The sequence below is a fragment of the Melanaphis sacchari genome, unplaced genomic scaffold (assembly GCF_002803265.2).
Source record: "Melanaphis sacchari strain LSU unplaced genomic scaffold, SCAv2.0 Contig258_pilon_pilon, whole genome shotgun sequence".
Taxonomy (NCBI): domain Eukaryota; kingdom Metazoa; phylum Arthropoda; class Insecta; order Hemiptera; family Aphididae; genus Melanaphis; species Melanaphis sacchari.
Genome location: NW_020271131.1, coordinates 554 through 20999, shown reverse-complemented (window position 1 = coordinate 20999; position 20446 = coordinate 554). Strand labels below are relative to the sequence as shown.

The following is a 20446-nucleotide window of genomic DNA, read 5'->3' as shown; positions in this document are numbered from 1 at the left end:
TTAACAAAATTAAGTGGTCCAGGAGACCGCACCATACCATTAGCGTGATTTATTTTCACCATACCACTTACGGGTTAATACTGTTTAATTTAATGTAAGTGAATGATTGAATATCTAGTAGAGCTTTTGTAAAGTGATGTATATTTGGATGTGTGTTAGTAAATGACTGAGCTAAATGTGAGTGAAACGACTCGCATGCATTTGTAGTTAAATTCAATTCAGCGTTACATTGAGCCCAAATATTTGGTGGAAATAATGCTTCTTCTGTAGTGTATACTACGTTCCAAAAGAGAAGACACCGGTTTTGCGCAGCTCGAATGACGAGCGTAGCAACGCTTTACCACAATTTCCCCCACTACCATACGCCGATGATCATTTCCGAACTTTACCGACTATTGTCGATGTGTATACACCGAATTACAAAGAATGAAATCAATGCCGTACAACAAAATTAAACAAATACAAGTTACTGCGTAATAATAATCGGTTTCCCAAATAATTATGTCTGAATTATGCTTAGTCCTATATAAATAGCTGTACTTAAAAAAAAATTAATTTTATTAGCAAACATAATACTTATTAATAAGTCCATAATAAAAAATACGGAATTTATTATAGATTAAATTAGATATATCTGTATGATAAATATAAAATACACAAATATTGAAATAATAATGTACAAACGAGTAACTATATAATGTATAAAAAATAAAAATATTGTCAATAGTAAAAAAAAATCAGTCACATAAAATATATAAATTAAATATTTACACATAAATTAAAAAATAAAAATTGTCAATAGTAAAAAAACTTCAGTCACAAAATATACAAATTAAATATTTTATGTGACTGATTTTTTTTTACTATTGACAATTTTTTACAAATTAAATATTTACACAAAAATAAAAAAACATTAAAAATCAGAAAAATCAGAATCATCTTCGTCATCAGAATTGCCGATAGTTAGTACAACTCTCTGTTGTTCTGCCATCAGTTCATCAATCAAATTATCCATGTCCCAAAACTTGTCTTCTGCTTTCGTGGTGTGGCTGATAAAGTTTTTCCACATCTCAACAGTAACTTTTACAGTACCTTCGATTAGAAGATTATGTACGTCGGCTAGCTTAAAAGTTTTGTTGATGGCTTTTACGTGATCTTTGACGACAGACCAAGCTAATTCTATAGGATTTAGCTCACAGTGGTAGGGAGGTAAACGTAAGACTACTTTGTTTTGCTCCTTAACCATTTCGTCAATCACATAGGTTGAATACAAAGGTTTCAATCGTTTTACCACTTCTAATAACTCCGGAATTATCATCGAGTTATCGATTACCTCCCCTTTACTTGTGAGCCAATTGATGATGTCTGCCTTTCGCCATTGCGTAGTTGGACATTTCTCTTTTTTTCACTGAGTGATAAGGAGCGTTGTCCATCACAATTACACAATTTTCCTTGAGTCTCGGCAAAACACCTTCCAACCAATCACGAAAAGAATCCCCATTCATCTCGTCGTGATAGTCTTGGGTGTTTTTTTTGGATTCGAAACATAGAAGCCCACCTGGAACAAATCCGTCTTCGGACCCTATGTGAACTACTGTGAGTCGCTTCCCTTTACCTGTGGGATTGACTGCGCCTGTTGATAGTCTCTGGGAAAAAGCGTCTTGGCTAGATTGTACAGTATTGTCACTCCATATTCTGCTCGTAACATCTCCAGCATTTACCCAAGTTTCGTCGAGAAAATAAATTTGACGACCTTCTTCTCTGTATTTTCGTAAATCTCTAATGTACCGTCTTCGCCAAAGAATTATCTCGTTTTTTTCAAGTAACGCGCTGTTACGACCTCGTTTAGCATATTCGAATTCCATGGATTTCATTAATCGATATAATGATGTGCGGGAGAAATTTGGTAGACTTTTATCTTCATTAACTACCGTCAACATTTTATCTAACGTCGGCAGTTCACGATTAAACCAAAACTGATGGATTTTCCTTCTGATGGCATATTTATCAAAATCGTCTACTTTTGTTTCAACGTTTTTGAAAATTTTTATTTTGTTTGGCGAAGACACTGTTTTGTTTTCGCGATATTGGGCAATTGTGTTTGAAATTGTCTTTTGACCAATTCCCAATTCCTTAGAGAGGATTTCGCGCGCCTTTCTAACAGTCAAATTTGGATCGACTGCCAATTTGGATTTATACGCATTGATTATCATTTCACGTTGACGTGAACAAACAAACTAAAAAAAATAAATATATCTTGTTATCTACATTTTTATAAAAATGAAAATCGACTTTTTCAATTTTAAACGTTTTTAAATGAAGTGAGAAATTTAGTACTACAATAGTAATATTACTTAACATTTTTTTTTTAAATTTTTTATACTAATTTATCACAATAATAGTTTTTAAAAAAATGTTTGAAAGCGAGAATATTATTTACCAAGCACTGGATTTGCACAACATTAATTTTTATAAAAAACATTTCGAAATTTAAAATTGAAAGTATTTTAAAATTGTAGAATTATTTAATAAATTATTTTAAAACAATAAATGTATACCATATAATTTGTGTAATTAACTTTCGAGTTCATTATACCTTACTGGAAATAACGTAAAGTAGTATGAATAGTTTCATCGTAAAAAAAAGATAATATCTTTAAATTAATCTTTATATTTTTAAAATTGCATTGCATATAGTAAAATTAATAGTACCTACCAATATAAAATAAGTTTTAAGTTGTTAGTAGTTTTAAATTGTGTTTGAATTATTACATCGTATTGTATTTTATTTTCATATCCTACCTATCAAAATCGAATATTCACGTGTTGGGTTGATTTTTTTTTACAAAAGTTAAGTTTATAAATGAATAATGAGCAGTTTTATATTACGTAATTTCCAGTGTTGGTGAAATTACTATTTTTTGGTAATTAAATTACATTACTAATTCCTTATCAAAATTGTAACTAAATTTTTTTAAGTTAATTTTTTATTTATTTGGTAAATTTACATTTTTTTTGAGTTTAAAAAGTAATGTAATTACAAATATAAATAATTAATACTTCTATAATTACTTGTTGTTATTAAGAAAAAAATGTTTTAAGGCTACGGTACTGAGAAAGACTTAAAAAAGCAAAACATCATTTTAACTTTTAAATATGCAAAAATATGCAACATAGAATTTCACATTTAACATCTTAGGTTTTTAAAACAAATTAATAGCTCAAATATACGTCTCCAGATCCTCTAAAAAGAAATGTGTAAATGCTAGAAGTTATGAGTTCTGATCATTATAGTTACTAAAAATATACAATTTAACTATAATATTTTTTTATATTTTTATATTTTATTTTTTTAAATAGAAGTTTCTTTCGATCTTTCAAAATTAAACGGATTTCAATATTATTTTTTCTTCATATTACAAGTAAATAACTCTATGAAATAGCTGTTTTCAAATGTTCAAAAAAATGTAAGTGGTTTTTTATTATTTTTACTTTGACCAATATTAAAGGTAGGCAATTAGTCATATTTACATTGAAAAAAACTGCATTACAATATCTGAATTATTTTTCGAATCACAACTACTGACATTCTAGTTAATTTACATACTGTATTGGTAACTGGTTCTTTAAAAAAAGTTTTTTATTATTTTCTCCGAATAACCTTTTATTGACTTAAGTCATTTCTCAAATTGGTGGTTCATATGCATACTCGCTATAATATATATTAAAATATTATCGTAAAAACTCGATATGTGATTTTGGATAAAATGCCCAAACACGTGTTATTGCCTACCAAACTATTAAATTGAATAACTGTAAATAATAGTTATTTGCCTTATAACTTATATAGTTATAAACAGTTCACATTTGTTACATAAAAGATAACGTAGTGAATTAAAATGCTGTATACCTATATTGAAATAAGTTTCAGACACAGATGCACAGTTAACAAAAAAAAAAGGTCATTTGGGCACAGTTGGTATGTCCTTATATGGATACAAAACGACTCATAAGGAAACAATAGAACATATCGGTTTACCACATGGTAATACGTTTTTGTGTTAAATATCCTAGAAAAAAAATATTTTATACGTGTCTCATGTATATCACAGAAAAACACTTTAATATAAAATAAATGTTATACTTAGGTGTATAAATTAGTTACAGTTACAAAATACTTTTTTATAGAAAAAAGTGGGTATCAGTATCTTGTTCAACAGTTTTATAAATATTTCTTTAACTAAATCTTTGTAATAGATGTTATAGTATAAAGCGTTAAATTTTTTAATTGGTAAAGAAGTAGTATTCGGTTTACTTTTTATTTAATTTTGTTAATGAAATGAATATAGTTTAAACATTAGTAATTTGTTTTTTCATGTTATATTTCGTATTTTTGATTATAAAATTTAATATATTTTATATAAGGCTTATAATCAACCCTTGATTCAACTAATAACTTAAACCGCATGAACTTCATTTTTTAATCGACTGTTTTTCAAAATTTAATTAAATTTCTTATATTATGTCACGTTTTTAAATTTGAATATTTGTTACTTTACGGCTTCTATGAAATGGTCGATATTCATTTTCTTAAACAATTGATTCAAGTTAAAAAAATATACATACCTTTCCTTTGATATTTTGTTTAACCGGCGACGAAAATTCTACTCCAGCCATTTCTTCTTCGGTAAACAAAATAAAATTAAAAAAATAATAATGAAAAATCAAATGCAATTTAGGTACTGAGCGTTTGCTAGTGACGGTGTGCTGCGTGTAAACAGGATATTACAAATGATACACACAAAAGATTGGAATTTGAATCGTTCGGTATAACGACCAGTCAAATATTTATCATCGGTTAGGAGCGCTAGCAACCATGCTAATCAAACAAGTGGTTCCCTGGGACAAAGTGGGGGATGCGCGCCGCCGAACGGAAACTGGTCGCCGCCCGGTGTCTTCTCTTTTGAAACGGAGTATAGGTGTCTAAAATATAATCTGAAAATTGTGTTAATTTTGAGTTTTCGGGCTTTATAGACATTAATTCCATTGCAAAAAAATTAGAAACATCTTCAGAGTCTAAAAATACTAATCCAAAGCAAATTCTAAGCCAATCACCTACTTCGGTTTTTTTTTTTATAATCTTCAGTTAAACCAAATCTTTGGATTGCTCTCCACCAACTTTGTGTTACATGAAACCTACAACCCATTAATTTCGCATTTCGCCAAATTAAATCACATGCATTGTGTATTGCTTTTTCAAAATCAACAATGATTTCTTTTGGTTCAAAAACAAAACCATAAGATGAACATATTTCATTAATAATTTTAAAGCATTCAGAATAAGTGGACACGTGTTTATCTTTTAATACACAAAAACACAAAGGAACGTAATGGCCATTTAGGTATCCATGTATCGTAAACAACTGCAAAAATACTTTACGCAATATGTAAATGTTCCATCCATGTAAACAATTTCTGTTTTACACATAGCCTCAAAGTTTATTTTACAACAGAATATAATAATACCATTTTCTTTACTATTATATTGAAGACAATTTTCATTTCTACTCGTCATACATTGGGTTTCATTTAAAAAATTATGGACGTCAAATGAATTTATAGGTATTTTTGGTATTGTCTTTCTCCTAGTATTGTATAAATTTCTTTTAGCATAGTTTACATCTCTAACCTGTATTGTACTGTTATTTCCATCCAATGAACTTTCGTCTAATGCGTGTTTGATAATTTTCCTTGGTGCTACACAATTATTTTCTAAGGCCTTTCGTTTTGCTCCAGTACTAAGCACTTGTCGCTGAAGGCTATTTTCGGTTGACGCATCATGAGTATGTTCTGTTCGTTGAAATGTAATTAAACGATTTTCTCCAGAATTAATTGTTTTTAAAACCGCGGAACACTTTTTATTTTCACACCGCCACTTTTCTTCACCGGATTTTAAAATTGTTTGTTTGTAATATTTAAAATTATTCAAACAAAGCAACATATTTCCACGTTCACTGGTTAATTCACTTAATGTGTTCATTTTGAAATCAACGGACGCACTAAAATGTGTCTCCGAAAATATTTTATCGAATGCATTCGTTTCGCGATATTGCGATATGATTTTATCTGCGGTCGTTAAGATGAAGTTTAAGATAAGTCAGTCGAAAGTTGATGTGTATATTCTATACATATAGTTTTAATCTGTGGATTTTACCATCGGTGGAGTTTACGTGTTTTCAGGTCAAAAATACGTATCGGTGGAGTTTACATTTTTTTTCAGGTAAAAAAAAATGTATCGGTGGAATTTACATGTTATAAATCCAACCCTAAAATCAACTACCTGTAAATCGGCGGAGTTTACAATCGCCCCTTAAAACACGAAAGACGGCAGATGAGATACCAAATGCGTTCTCAACAGTTCGTCGTGCACGACTCAAACGGTAATTAAATACTCTTTCTTTTGTACCTTTATCGTGGGTTCCAGAATACGGTTTCATAATATGATTTGTTAAGGCAAAAGCCCCATCTGCAAGAATAACGAATGGTATGTCTACATTTTTCCCTGGCAAAGGTACTGGTGAGGTCAAATTTAATTTTCCGCTTTTTATTTTTTTGTTTAATTCAGAATTTTTGAACACTCCTCCGTCCGAAATACGTCCTTGACACCCAATATCGACAAAGAGAAAATTGTAGTCAGCATCGACTAATGCAAACAATACAATGCTAAAACAAGATTTATAATTGAAATACTGGGTACCACTGTTCATTGGAGATTGCAAGACTACGTGTTTTCTATCCATAGAACCAATACAATTAGGATAATTCCATGTCGTTTCAAATTGTTTTGAAATATTAAGCCACTCATTTAACGTGGAAGGCATCTACATTAAAAAAAAAATTAAGTTAAAACGTTAAGTTAATCAACTCATATCCCAATAAACATTTTGTAATTTTAAACATTAAATGTATCATTTAAATACATTAATAATTAAATATTGAAATATTAATGTTTTAATTAATATTTAATAAAGGTTAAAAATAACAATCTATTAATATAAAGCTAATTTAACATTTCTTTGAATGTTTAAAAATGAAATATTTAAAATTCAACATTTAACTAAATCTTGTATTAGATTTGAGGCGTGGCGAGGCAAAGTGATCTAAGTGCCAAAAATTGAAAAATACTTTTTTTTACACCAAAATGATCTATGTGCCCATACCAATACTGTGTAAAGAGATCTATCTCCAAACTATCAATAAATTGTTGGTAAGCAATATTATAGATGGAGCTGTCTGTATGTCCACACATGGCATTCGCTCTAATTGATCTAAGTCCATTCATGCTATTTTTATTTTTGTCGTTGTTATTATTGACATTTTTGCTATCAGTCCTCAAAAAGTGACAATTCTTGTTAAAAGAAAAAAAGCTGGTTTTACTACTTTTAAAGACAAACGCGGTGGGGTAAAAACGTTCAAATATACTTTAAAGGACAGGCAAATGGTTAAAAACCATATTAATAGCTTTCCCAGAGACGAAAGTCATTACAGTCGGGCCAAGTCAGAAAAAAGACTACTTAAGTCCGGATCTAAACATAAACAGAATATACTTGGCTTACAAAGTTAAAAATTCTGAGACAACGATTTCGTATAAATTTTTTCGATCTGTTTTTTTAAAAGACTTTCTTAAGCTTTCATTTAAAAGACCAAGAGTGGATACGTGCAAAACGTGTGATGTTCTTGATCTTAAACGAAAGGACAATAACGTACTGGTAGCCTCATCAGGTAAGACAGAACTTGAATTACACCATCGTAAAGTCGATGCTGTCACCGAAGCTATTAAAGTTGATGCTGCGAAAAGTACATTACCTGGAAGTCAAACGTGTACTATTACTATGGATCTACAAAAAGTCTACCCACTGCCTAAACTATCCCATACTAGCATGTATTACAGTCGTCAGCTTTCATGCTTTAACTTTGGAATTCATGTAACAGACACATCCAATGGCATCATGTGCGTGTGGCATGAGGGGCAATAAGGGCGAGGAGGGAACCAAATTGCCTCATGTTTAATGAAAGCTATTAATTCAGGACATCTCTCTTCCTACAAACGTCATCTAACAGTTTGGAGTGATAACAGTGCAGGGCAACTTAAAAATAGGATGCTTCTTTTCCTTTACATATGGTTGGTTGTCAATGGCACATTTGATACGATTGAACATACATTTTTTATATCAGGTCATAGCTACTCAGCTTCAGATAGAGACTTTGCTACAATTGAAAAACGAGCTAAACGATCTAAGTTATTCAATGTGAACGATGTAAAGCGTGTTATTCGCAGCTCTAGACTTGACAGACCGTTCAAGGTTATTGACATGGGGAAAAAAACATTTTTTGATTTTGACACTGCCTCTGCAAAATTTTTGGATACATCGAAGCTGGGAATAAGTAAAGTTGCTTAGTTGAAAGTGACAAAAGATAGCCCAGGAATCGTTTATTTTAAGAACAATTTTAGTTCCCTATTGCCGTTTCAAACATGTAACATTTTTAAACGAGGAATACAAATTGAAAACCTTATAAATGCAGAAATTGAAAGTCTTCCGGGTGTAGTGCCACTAAAAGAAACGAAGAAAAAAGACCTCCAAGCTATGTTACAGTATTTAAGTGAAGAAAATAGGTTGTATTTTGAAAAAATATTAAGTGCTTAAACTGTTGGACATAGATCATTTCTGACACTCTTATTCTTTAAAATATTTGTTTTTTATAATTTGTCAAAATTTTTTTTATAATTTGTTAAATCTTATACTTCATGATTTATCAAAATTTGAAAAATAAAAATTTAATTGTTTTTGTAAATTTGGGACAGTTTTTATTGATTTGCCAAAAAATTAAATTTTGGCACTTAAATCACTTTGCCTTGCCACGCCTCATTTCTATTTTAAAGTTTGAAATTAATCATTAAATATAATATTTAAAAGTTAATGTTTAAATAACCATTATCATTTTGTTCACGTTTAAATGTTTAGCTACCTTAAATACTAAATATTTATTTTTCATGGTTTAATAAACATTAAAATATGTTTTACATAAATTATGATATAAAGATTTAAATACTGTTGTTTAAGTAATAATTTGTATTTAATTTCTCTTTAAACTTTAATATTTTACTAATAAATTGTAGGTTTATAAATCAATGTTAAATTTAACATTATTTTTTTTGTTTGTGTTTCAACGTTTAGGAACCTTAAATACTAAATATCTAAATATTTTTTTTTGTTGTGGCTTAATATAAACATTAATCGAAGTTTACATAATTAATTAATTAGTTTACATAATCAAAAAATATATTGTAGCCAAACTTTTATGCTTTTTTTCTAAATATTGAACCAGTTTTCGACAAAATCGAATTTTTTATTTTGCTATAACTTAAAAACTAATCGATGTAAATACTTGAAATTTTCACCAAATGTTTATGTTAGCGTTCTCCATACACAGTTAAATTTTCAAAGAATTTTGACTTTTTTTGAGTTATTTATAGACAATTGAAATTTTTAATTTTTTTTAGTATTTTTTTTTAAAATAACGATAAAATTTTTTCAGTCGGCCGGAAAATCTTGAAAATTTAATACAAGGTTTTTTATAAGTTTTTCTTAAAGTGATAAAAAAAAATCCGAAATCGTTAGTCACAATTTTTTTTTATACGTGCTTAAAGTTCGAATTTATACGAAATATGTCAAAATTGCGAAAATATGCAAGTAATTTTGTGGTTGAAAAATCGTAAATTTTTTTTCTTTTATAACTAAGTTTTGAAAATTTGGTACAAGGTTTTCCATACATTTTTCTTCAATTATCTGTATAAAAAAACTCTACCGGATTCAGACAAAAAATTTTTATGAGTGTTTGAAATTTAATTTTTTACAAAACCGCGTTAAATAACGGTTTAGCCTCAAACGATTTTTAATATTTGTTGTTATTCAAATAGTATAAGTCGTAAATACTTGAAAATTTTACCAGTTATTTAGATTACCATTTTCTTTACGTGATTTGATTTTCAAAATATTTTGACTTTTTTCGTGCTATTTATAGACATTTGAAATAATCATTTTTTTAATTTTTTTTTTTATAAATGTTAATAAGACCATGTTAACCTAACCATTGTATTAAATTTTAAATTATTTTAACTGAGTGAAACAATTATTATCGACAATAATTAAAAAAAAAAAAAAAACATTCACCATTGTGATATCAATAAATTCATCGCTCCGCTAACACGCTCGCAAATATTTTGAAAATGTATTAAGAGGACGCCACACACCCGAAATATTTTACCGAAAATACGTTTCACGCGGGATCAGTGTTTGAAGCGTGTGGTAATATAATGGATACCAAATTTTCACACTATATAGGTCAAAAGTTTATCTATGTCATAGCGTCGTTTTTTTTTTTTTTAACTTAACTCAATATTTTTAAATTTAATTTTGAAAAAACATAAAAAAAACAAATTTTCAAAACCTTTTTAAAGGTAGAACTAATAAGATATCGAAAAAAAAAACGACGCTATGACACAGGTAAACTTCTGATCTATACTGTGTGAAAATTTGGTGTTGATACTATTACCACACGCTTCAAACACTGAGCTCGCATGAAACGTGTTTTTCTTTCAACATTTTATAAAACCGTAGTTTCGACTTTTCGTCGTCTACAGCAGTGCTGCAACAACCCGTGGCGTTTTGGTGAACAAGATTTCCCCCACCCCCATACATACATAAACATATCGTTATCGGTCCGGTGCCCGACGTCTGGGGTTCCGTCGGCGATTCTAAGAATAGAGTTTTAACACTATTTCAGACTATTAATAAAAATAATAATAACAGAATTATTGATATAGACAAATTCTACGATTATTATCTATGGTGTTTGATATAAATTAGATAATCAATTAAACTGTTCAGTCTGTCATTAGCTTATCGTATAAGTATTGAGTCTTGTGAATTTGTGATTTTGATTTATAAAATGTAAAGTGTTTTTCAAGAGTCAAGAACGTTATTATAATATTTGCGATGTCTCCAAAAAAAAATAGAACTATTAAAAGATCTACGAGAAGAGTAACTTTAAGTACTCGTATGAAAAAAGTTCGTGGGGGCAATCAACAAAACCTACAGTAAGTATATAATAATATTATATTATATAGTATATACTATACCAATAATAAATATCTAATGTACCTAAAAAATTATACATTTTTTAACTACAAAATAATTTGCAAATATTCGTGATTTTGACGAATTTGTCAATAATTGAACTTCAAACGCATATGAAAAAAAGCGGGTAAGTGGATGTCGCTCTACTGTATATTAGGGAGTGGGGTGGATCTCGGTCATAGAGTAGGTCACTATAATGTGTTTGTTAAATTTGAATGCAATGATAGTTATTATTGTATACGAAAAACGATTCTGAACGGAGATGATTTCTCTTTCAGTCAGAGTTTTTTTTACAAATATTTGAAGAAAAATGAATGGAGAACCTTGTACCAAATTTTCAAAACTTAGTTATGAAAGAAAAAATTTTTACGATTTTTCATCCACAAAATTACTTGCAAATTTTCGCAATTTTGACATATTTCGTATAAATTCGAACTTTACGCACTTATAAAAAAAAATTGTGACCAACGATTTTGGATTTTTTTTTTATGATTTTAAGAACAACTTATAAGAATCCTTGTATTAAATTTTAAAGATTTTCTGGCCGGCCAAAAAAATTTTATCGTTATTTTAAAAAAAATACTAAAAAAAATTAAAAATTTAATTCAAAATACTTTGAAAATTTAACAGTGTATAGAAAACACTAACATAAACATTTGGTGAAAATTTCAAGTATTTACAGTGATTAATTTTTGAATTACAACAATATAAAAAAATCGATTTGGTCGAAAAATGGTGTTGCGTAAAAATTCCCGTTTTTCTGTCACATTTTTTTTGTTTTTCTCGATTTTTTTTAAAACTGTTGGAAAATGTTTACTCTTCACCTCTATAATGCACCAAGGATATTCACTTTGCCATCGGAAACCACCCCTGAAGTTGATTTTTCCATATTTTGTCAATTTATGAACTTTAAATGCTTAGAAAAAAAAAACTGTGACTAAGGATTTTTAATATTTTTCATTGTAACAATAAATTAGGAGCATTGTATTAAATTGTCTAGCTTTTTTACCTAACAAATGAAATTGTATAGACATCTATAGAACAAAAACCTAAAAAAAATTGGAAACTGAAAATGTTCGTAAACAGCTCAAGATAAATCAAAATATTTTTAAGATGTTATGGTGTATAGAAAATGTTGGTTTTGAGAAAAAATTCGCGTTTTTCCTTAATTTTTCACGGCGCTTTTGAAAACTATACTGGGGAATTTTTACTCTTGACCTCCCCCCTCCCCCCAAGTTCCAACTGGATTCACTTTGCTATCAGAAAAGGTACTGCTAAAGAAAATCGAAACATTTTTACTGCTCTAAAAGGTGGTGACAGACAAAAAATAAAAAAAAAAAACATTCATCATTGTAAATTTGTAAAATCAATAGGTACATTCAAAAATTATCAAAATGCATAGGCACAATATTTTATTTCGACTAGTAATTCTGGACACAGACACAAAAAATATCAATATAATATTCATTACTCCGTTCATCGTAAAATTCTAAAATGTTATGTTCATTATGTTGTATAGAATTAAAAATAAAAATCATCTATTAGAAACACCAGAACCAATGAACTTAGGTATATCTGATACTTCTGTTATGACTGATCAACCAGCTATTAATGTTGACTGCATAATACAATCGCAGTTGAAAACTTGTGGCTTTTCGCTTGTCAGTACTCCACGCAAAGATATAAATGCTGATGCAAATAGTTCAGAAGTGGAATTGTTTGGTATATCAGATCCCAATATTTCTGCCATTACTAACACTGCTTTACCTATCGAGTATGAAGATTCAAGAGAAGACGATACTATTATTACAATGTACTTATATATTATTATTATTATCATATACTACCTATACTTACGACTGTACATACTTGTTCAAATATGTTATAACTTATAAGCGATTTTAAATATTTCTTAGGTCACTCGAAGGTCGTAGGATTGTTGATATACAACATATATTCGCACAAATTCAACAGAGTAAACATGACAAATTTGACTGTTCATTCATTGACATGGAATTTCAGAAAGAAATTCGTAAAGGATTCAATTCAATATTTCAATTTAAGTGCAAAATGTGTGGTATAAAATCTTCAATTAATTCGGAAAATATTAATGAACCCAAGTACTTAGGAATTAACCTTGCAGTTATTAATGGTACTTTGGCTGTCGGTATGTATTTTAGAATTCTATAATAAATAAAATATTTACTTTATACCTGTATATTTTATAGTTTAGAGGTTAGGTTAGGTCAGTGGCGTATTTTGGATAATTTTTTTTTTTTTTTTTTGGAAGGGGGGTGTCTTACATTTTAGGGAACCCCTAAAACCCGTTTTTAGAATTATTTACTGATAAAAAAGACACATCCCCCTCAGAAAAAAAATAAAAATATGCCACTTATAGGTAGGTAATACCTATTAGGTATATAGACATTTTTTTAAAATGTATTTTATATTATTTCCCTTTATGTTTATACAGGAATAGGTCAAACTCAACTTAGTGAATTTTGCGCCTCAGTAGAAATTCCTTCGTTATCGTCAACCTCATACTTAAAAAAAATTATCTACTGTGAGCGATGCTGTTAATGACGCTCTTATCGAGGAGTTGAAAAAAGCTGGCGAAGAAGAGCGACGAATAGCTATAGAAAGCGGAAATGTTGATGAGCAAGGAATCCCTATGTGCACTGTTATTGCGGATGGACAATGGTCCAAAAGAAGTTATAAGACGAAGTTCAATGCATTTTCTGGAGCTGTAAGATATATTTTAATTGTTATCATACAAAAGTGAAATAATAATTTTATTTTAATGTAGGCCGCAATCATTGGTTTAAAAACAAAAAAAGGTTCTGTTTGTTGGTGTACGAAATCGTTACTGTTGTGTTTGCCAACGAGCTAATGTTGAAAAAGAAAAACCCCCTAGCCATTTATGTTTTCTGAATTGGAAAAAAACATCGACTGCAATGGAAGCCGATTCTATTTTAGATGGGTTTACACATAGCCTCAGTATGCATGGTCTAAAATACAACAAACTTATCGGTAAATAATTTACTAATTAAATTCATTTATTTCATTTATTAATTATTAATATATTTAAAAAATTACATTTGATTTCAATTGTTTATAATATTAAATTAGGTGATGGTGACAGTAGTGTAACCAAAAGGTTAAACGATGTGTTACCTTACGGAAGCGATTTTAAAGTTAAAAAAATTGAATGTCGGAATCACCTACTAAGAAATTACTGCACCAAACTGATGGCACTCACGAAACGAACCGACTACCCAATAACTGTCAGAAAATGCATTGTTAAAAATATTGTACGTTTTCGTTCTGACATAACAAAAGCAACAGATTATCATTTAAATAACCGCGGTTCATCTATTCAACAAAAAATTGCAGGTATTTTTAAGAATATTATGATTGATTATAATAGGTGTATGATGACTGTTACTATTATAATTATTAAAAATTGAAAAGATAATATTATGTTATACACCTATCTCAAAATATTTAGAACATTTTATTAAATTTTCGTATAAATAGAAAGAAATCACTTAATAAAATAAATAATCTATGAAAATTATAAAAATAAAATTATATGATTAGTAACAGTTACCTTAAAACAAATAACGCTATCGATCATAGGACAATATAGGTAAATATGTATTATTATTATTTATTATATTACTTATTTTTAGAACTAAGACGAGATATATCAAACAGTGTTTATCACAGACTTGGTGAACACAAGAACTGTGCTCAATATTTTTATTCTGGTCCGAAATTGGGTGAAATGAATCTTGTTCCTGATGCTGAGAAAGCAGGAATGATGGGACATATTCGGAACATAGTGTACAGACTATCAGTTAATGCAGATAGCCTTATAGAAAATGTAGACAATAACCCATGCGAGCAATTAAATAGCTTGATTAATAAACATGTTGGAGGCAAAAGAATTAATTTCACACAAAAAAAATAACTACACTACTAGAGTCGAGGCAGCTGTAGTGGCATTTAATTCAAAAAACTATTTACGAGTTGTACATAAAAAAAATAGTTTTCAAAAGCCCAGGTATAAATTTAAAACGTATTTATTGTTTTAATTATTAATACAATTAATTATAATTTAATTTAATATATTTAGGTATGTTTGCTAAACGATATTTAAAAAACATTGACAGAATTAGAAAAAATACAACTATAGTAAGGAAACGATTATTTGAAAGTGGCAAAAAACGATCTAAATTAACTACAACTCGATTTAGTGGACCGGATATGCACTATGGTTTAGCAGAACCCTTAGATGATATTCTTACCAAGAAAGAATTAAGTAGAAATCAAAATTTATTTTTTAAAAAATTGGAAAAAGTTGATCGAAAAGAACTTGAATGTACTACAAAAGAACAAAGTCATAGCCAAGACTGGTACAATGAAAGAAGGAAGAGGCTTACTGCATCAAATTTCGGTGACATATGTAAAATGCGAGAGAATACAAGTTGCCGAAAAAAAGTATTGAGTCTTCTTTATGGGTCAAATATTACATCGAGAGAAATTTCTTATGGTATTGAAATGGAACCTCAAGGTAGAGCTCAATTCGAAGTTTTAAGTGGAAAGACTGTTGAGTTATGTGGATTATTTGCCGATAAAGAATTTCCTTTTTTAGCAGCAAGTCCTGGTAATTATTAGTATGCGTTTTTGGTACCTACATATATTTAAAAAAGTCATTAAATGTATTACATTACATTTTATTATTCAGATGGTTTGGTTGGAGAAAATGGAATAGTAGAAATAAAATGTCCATTTGTGGCAATAAATACCTTAAACGCCGTTGACGCTGTGAAAAATAAACTAGTAAGTATTTTTTGTTTACGTAATTGAATTATTATTGTATTAATAAGCCAATATAATATGCTTCTTTTTAGTTAAAATACTGCAACATCACGAATGACAACAGAATTGAACTTAAACGCGAGCATAAATATTATTACCAAGTTATGGGACAAATGCGAATAACAAATCGCAGACTGTGTTACTTTGTAGTGTATACCCCTAATTGGACAAGTATACAGGAAATTCAATATGACGAAGTATTTTGGAACACAAAAATGGCCGAAAAACTTAAAAGGTAAAAATTAATTTTATTAGTAGGTAACATAGTTATTAATTAGATTACAACAAATTGTAAAATTATTATTTTTTAGGTTTTACATGGAATGTTTATTACCAGAAATTGTCGACCCACTTTATGGTAGACGCTTCGAAATCACGGATATTAGAGAACCCGAATATATAAAGGAGGCACAAAGAAAAAAATTAAAATAGTAATAATATTCTAGGTATATCTATTGTACTCAGTACCTATGTGTATCAAATTATATTAAAGTTCATAATATTATTATAATGTTGTTTTTATATTTCAAATGTTGTTGAGTGCTAAAATATAATAATCCACAACTATTTATTATTATTAAAAAAGAAACACAAAAAGCGGGTAAGTGGATGTTTTAGATTCTAAACGGAGTGATGAATGTATTGATTTTACAATGATGTGTGTGTTAGATTCTGAACGGAGTGATGAATGTATTGATTTTACAATGATGTGTGTTTTTTTTTTTTTTTGTGTCTGTGTACAGCATAACTAGTCGAAAAAATGCTTCAATTTCAAACTTCAGGGGTGGTTTCCGATGGCAAAGTGAATATCCTTGGTGCATTATAGAGGTGAAAAGTTAAAATTTTCCAACAGTTTTCAAAAAAATCGAGAAAAACAAAAAAAAAGTGAAAGAAAAACGGGAATTTTTACGCAAAACCAGTTTTCGACCAAATCGATTTTTTTATATTGTTGTAATTCAAAAACTAATCACTGTAAATACTTGAAATTTTCACCAAATGTTTATGTTAGTATTCTATATACACGGTTAAATTTTCAAAGTGTTTTGACTTTTTTTGAGCTATTCATAGACAATTCTTTATGATTCTACATTTTGGGAATCTAAAATGATTCATAAACTTAAAGCGTAAGTGAAATATATATATATAATTAATAATTACAATTAAGACTTATATTAAAAATAATACTGTAACATAAAATATTTTTAATGTTATTTGTTTTATATTTTATTTACAATGTTTACTATCGGAAATAGTACAACCACTTTACCCAACTAGAATGCTAAAAAGTGATATACGAGAACGAGAGAAAGCCAAGTAATATAACTAGTAGTGTGGTACCTACATATAAAGTTTTATAAATAAAAATATGAAATATCTAACTTTATTAGTTATTACTTGCATTATAAACTGTATCTAATTATTCTAATTATATTTCCATAACCAATTTATTTCCTTTCAGAAAAATTTTGTTTTATTGTATTGGTATCAATATGCGCATATTAAAGTAAACAAGAGTTTTATTTATTAATTACAAACTAATAAATATATTATTGAATACACGCGTAATTCATAATATCTTTGTTATTACTTATTAGTTATTAGTAAATCGTAGGTTTCAAATGATTGTAAGTAAGATAGGTAGAAAAGTAGAACCTTATAAAAAATAGATGACTGATGTGTGAAAAGTGTATAATGTTTAGAAATACGCAAAAAATGTAATTTAAAAAATATACCTATGAGGTAGCGGTATAACGTAAAATAATATTAAATTCAATTAATTAACCTACAATATCATAATATTTAGATATTTAGGTAATATTAGTTTAGAATACAGTTATAATGTTATATATTAGATATTAAATACATTTTTTATGAAGTAAGTATTTAATAATGCAATAAATACGAGCCGCGTATAGGTACGCATGAATACTAAAAATATTACGGCGGCATAATATACGTGTTACGTGTATGCATTTTATACTTACGCGATCCGTCAAAGACGAAGGTTGAGAAAATAATAAACGTCGCTCCCGAATGAGCAAAATCGTCGGCCAGCCACCGACTGTGAGTAGTGGGCGTGGTTTAAACGCCGCGCGCTTGCGGATCATGAAAACACCTAACAGCGCGTTCTCTCGGCCGTTGTATACGTTTTGCTTTCGGTGTAGCGTCCTCTTAATAATGAATAATACCATGTATAATACGATATATGTATAATATATTCACACGTATTGTAATTTACATCACGATGTGTTACAGGTATTATTATTTAATTTAATATATTTATTGTTATTTTTTATTTTAGATTCCAAGTGAGGCAAGAGATATGTGTGCTTCACCATATACTGGAATTGAAAGAGAAACATCCACAGACACAAGCGATGTTTTTATGTCAGAGGAGGATACACTTGATCCAAGTGAAACACAAACATTTCCACAACAACAACAATTTGTATCTGCAAATAACAATGAGTTCACTTGCCAAAGTCCAGTTCAGCCTCCAAAAGGAAAAAAACGAAAAATTTTAGCTAATACAGACTCCAGAATTGATGAAGCATTTGATATTTTAAAGAAATCTGCTTCGAACATCGAATTAAGTCAACAACCACCCGATGAGTGTACTACATATGGAACTCATATAGGAAACAAACTTCGAAATTACACTCCAAAAACAATATCATTTGTTCAGTATTATTTCAACAATATACTTTTTGAGGTAGATATGGGAAAATTTGATGGGAACGTAAGCAATATCAGTTCATCTTTACCGATATTTGATGGTAATCCACCTCCAACAACACATACTTCAAGTCAAACTTCTTCTCCTCATATTATTTATCAAAATTTGCCACAAGCACAACAATCTACATCAAACTCAGTTAATTTCAATCCAATATATTAAACATCAGATGGGTCCTCTTTAGAATCAACATACCTAGGTTAGGTATGTTATATTCCTTATATAATACTTTTATTAATTTTAATGAAAAAGTTTTATATTCTTTGTTTTTATTTTAATTTTGACGAAATAGTATATTTTGTTTTTTATTTTTTAATTTTGACGAAAAAGTATGTCTTGTTTTTTATGTTTTAATTTTGACGAAAACGGAAAAAGTATGTTTTGTTTTTTAAATATTGTTTTAATTTGAATGAATAATAATAAATTGTGACGGTATGTTATTAATAAAAATTTACTGTTATTCATAAAACATTATTATTTATTACTTATGTATTACTTTTACATATTTTTTTAAAACTTCAACAAGTGCCATGCAGACTTCAGGAATTATACGTGAAATTATTTGTTTGGAAATGCCGAATAAATATTGTAAACTACTATATGAATTTCCGGTAGCAAGAAATCTCAGCGTAACGGCTAGCCTAACTGTTACCGTAATAGCTGGACGCATGTTTGTATCTTGTTTGATTATTTTTGGTCCGATGAGATTAATAATTTTTTCAAAATCGGCTGATGACATTCTTGTAAAATTTTGAAAATGGAAACTGTGTACATCAGATTTTATACTATTTAACAAATTAGCTCCTCTATTTTCATTATCGATGTAAAGTTTTGATCTCCAAAAGTGACTTTTTCGTCGAACTTTTTTTTCTTTGATTTTCATATTAAGTTCATGCATTACAATAAATGCTGCATTTGCAACTTGTAAATGATAACTCATAATTCAAAACTTTAAAAAAATTGTTAACACTGTATTTAAGCCAGGACACGTTTCGATACTGAAGTATGTTAACAACTGCATTCAGCTCTGGAATAGACCCGAACAGCTACGCATAGTATATTTTTAAACGTCACACTACAAAGTGTCCACACGAACGAACAGAATTCGTCCGAATGCTCATGCGTGCTCGTTCGTGTTCGAGTGAGCTCACTTCGAACGTCGCATTATTGTTCACTCGTGTGTACGCAGCTTTACAGTTAATTGTATTATTATTATGGTGCGAATGTTGTTGCATTTGCAACTTTTTTTTTACTTTTTCAGTTGCTAAGTAAGTTTAAAATGTGTGTCATGTAAGTACGAACTAAAAATCTAAAAACTTAAGTGCAATTTTCTGCGATATTTATTGAATTTACTCATTTATAAAAGTAAGTTACACAAACTATTGTCAAAATTCACATTTTTATTCTAATAATTAAACAAGTAGTTTTGAAAAAAATGATAATACAAGAAAAATTAGTAGCATTTAATTATAATAAAGATTAGATAAATTTGTATTTTGTATTTAACTTTTATAAACAATTTGTGTATTATTTTATTGGCGATATTATTGAACAATTATTAGGTATCTGTATTATGTATTTTATATTTAACTTTTGTAAACAATTTTTATATTAATTGATGATTATA

At 28.8% G+C, this 20446-nt stretch overlaps 1 protein-coding gene and 1 pseudogene across 1 annotated transcript; both read left to right on the top strand.

Moving 5' to 3' along the window:
- LOC112595130 overlaps window positions 1-19023 on the top strand; it is a 26660-nt pseudogene extending 7637 nt beyond the window's left edge.
- On the top strand, window positions 14725-16514 carry LOC112595131. Its single transcript, XM_025340220.1, has 3 exons — window positions 14725-14754; window positions 16181-16317; window positions 16394-16514. The coding sequence occupies exons 2-3, from the start codon at window positions 16187-16189 to the stop codon at window positions 16512-16514; spliced, it is 252 nt and encodes an 83-aa protein (XP_025196005.1). The 5' UTR covers window positions 14725-14754; window positions 16181-16186.
- Window positions 19024-20446: the final 1423 nt, after the last annotated feature.

What these genes read in the sequence shown, in the direction of transcription:
- LOC112595131 (XM_025340220.1), top strand. Translation starts at nt 16,187, where the DNA reads ATGGGACAAATGCGAATAACAAATCGCAGACTGTGTTACTTTGTAGTG. An exon ending in ATGGCCGAAAAACTTAAAAG is followed by an intron (nt 16,318 to 16,393) that starts GTAAAAATTAAT and finishes ATTATTTTTTAG; the next exon opens with GTTTTACATGGAATGTTTAT.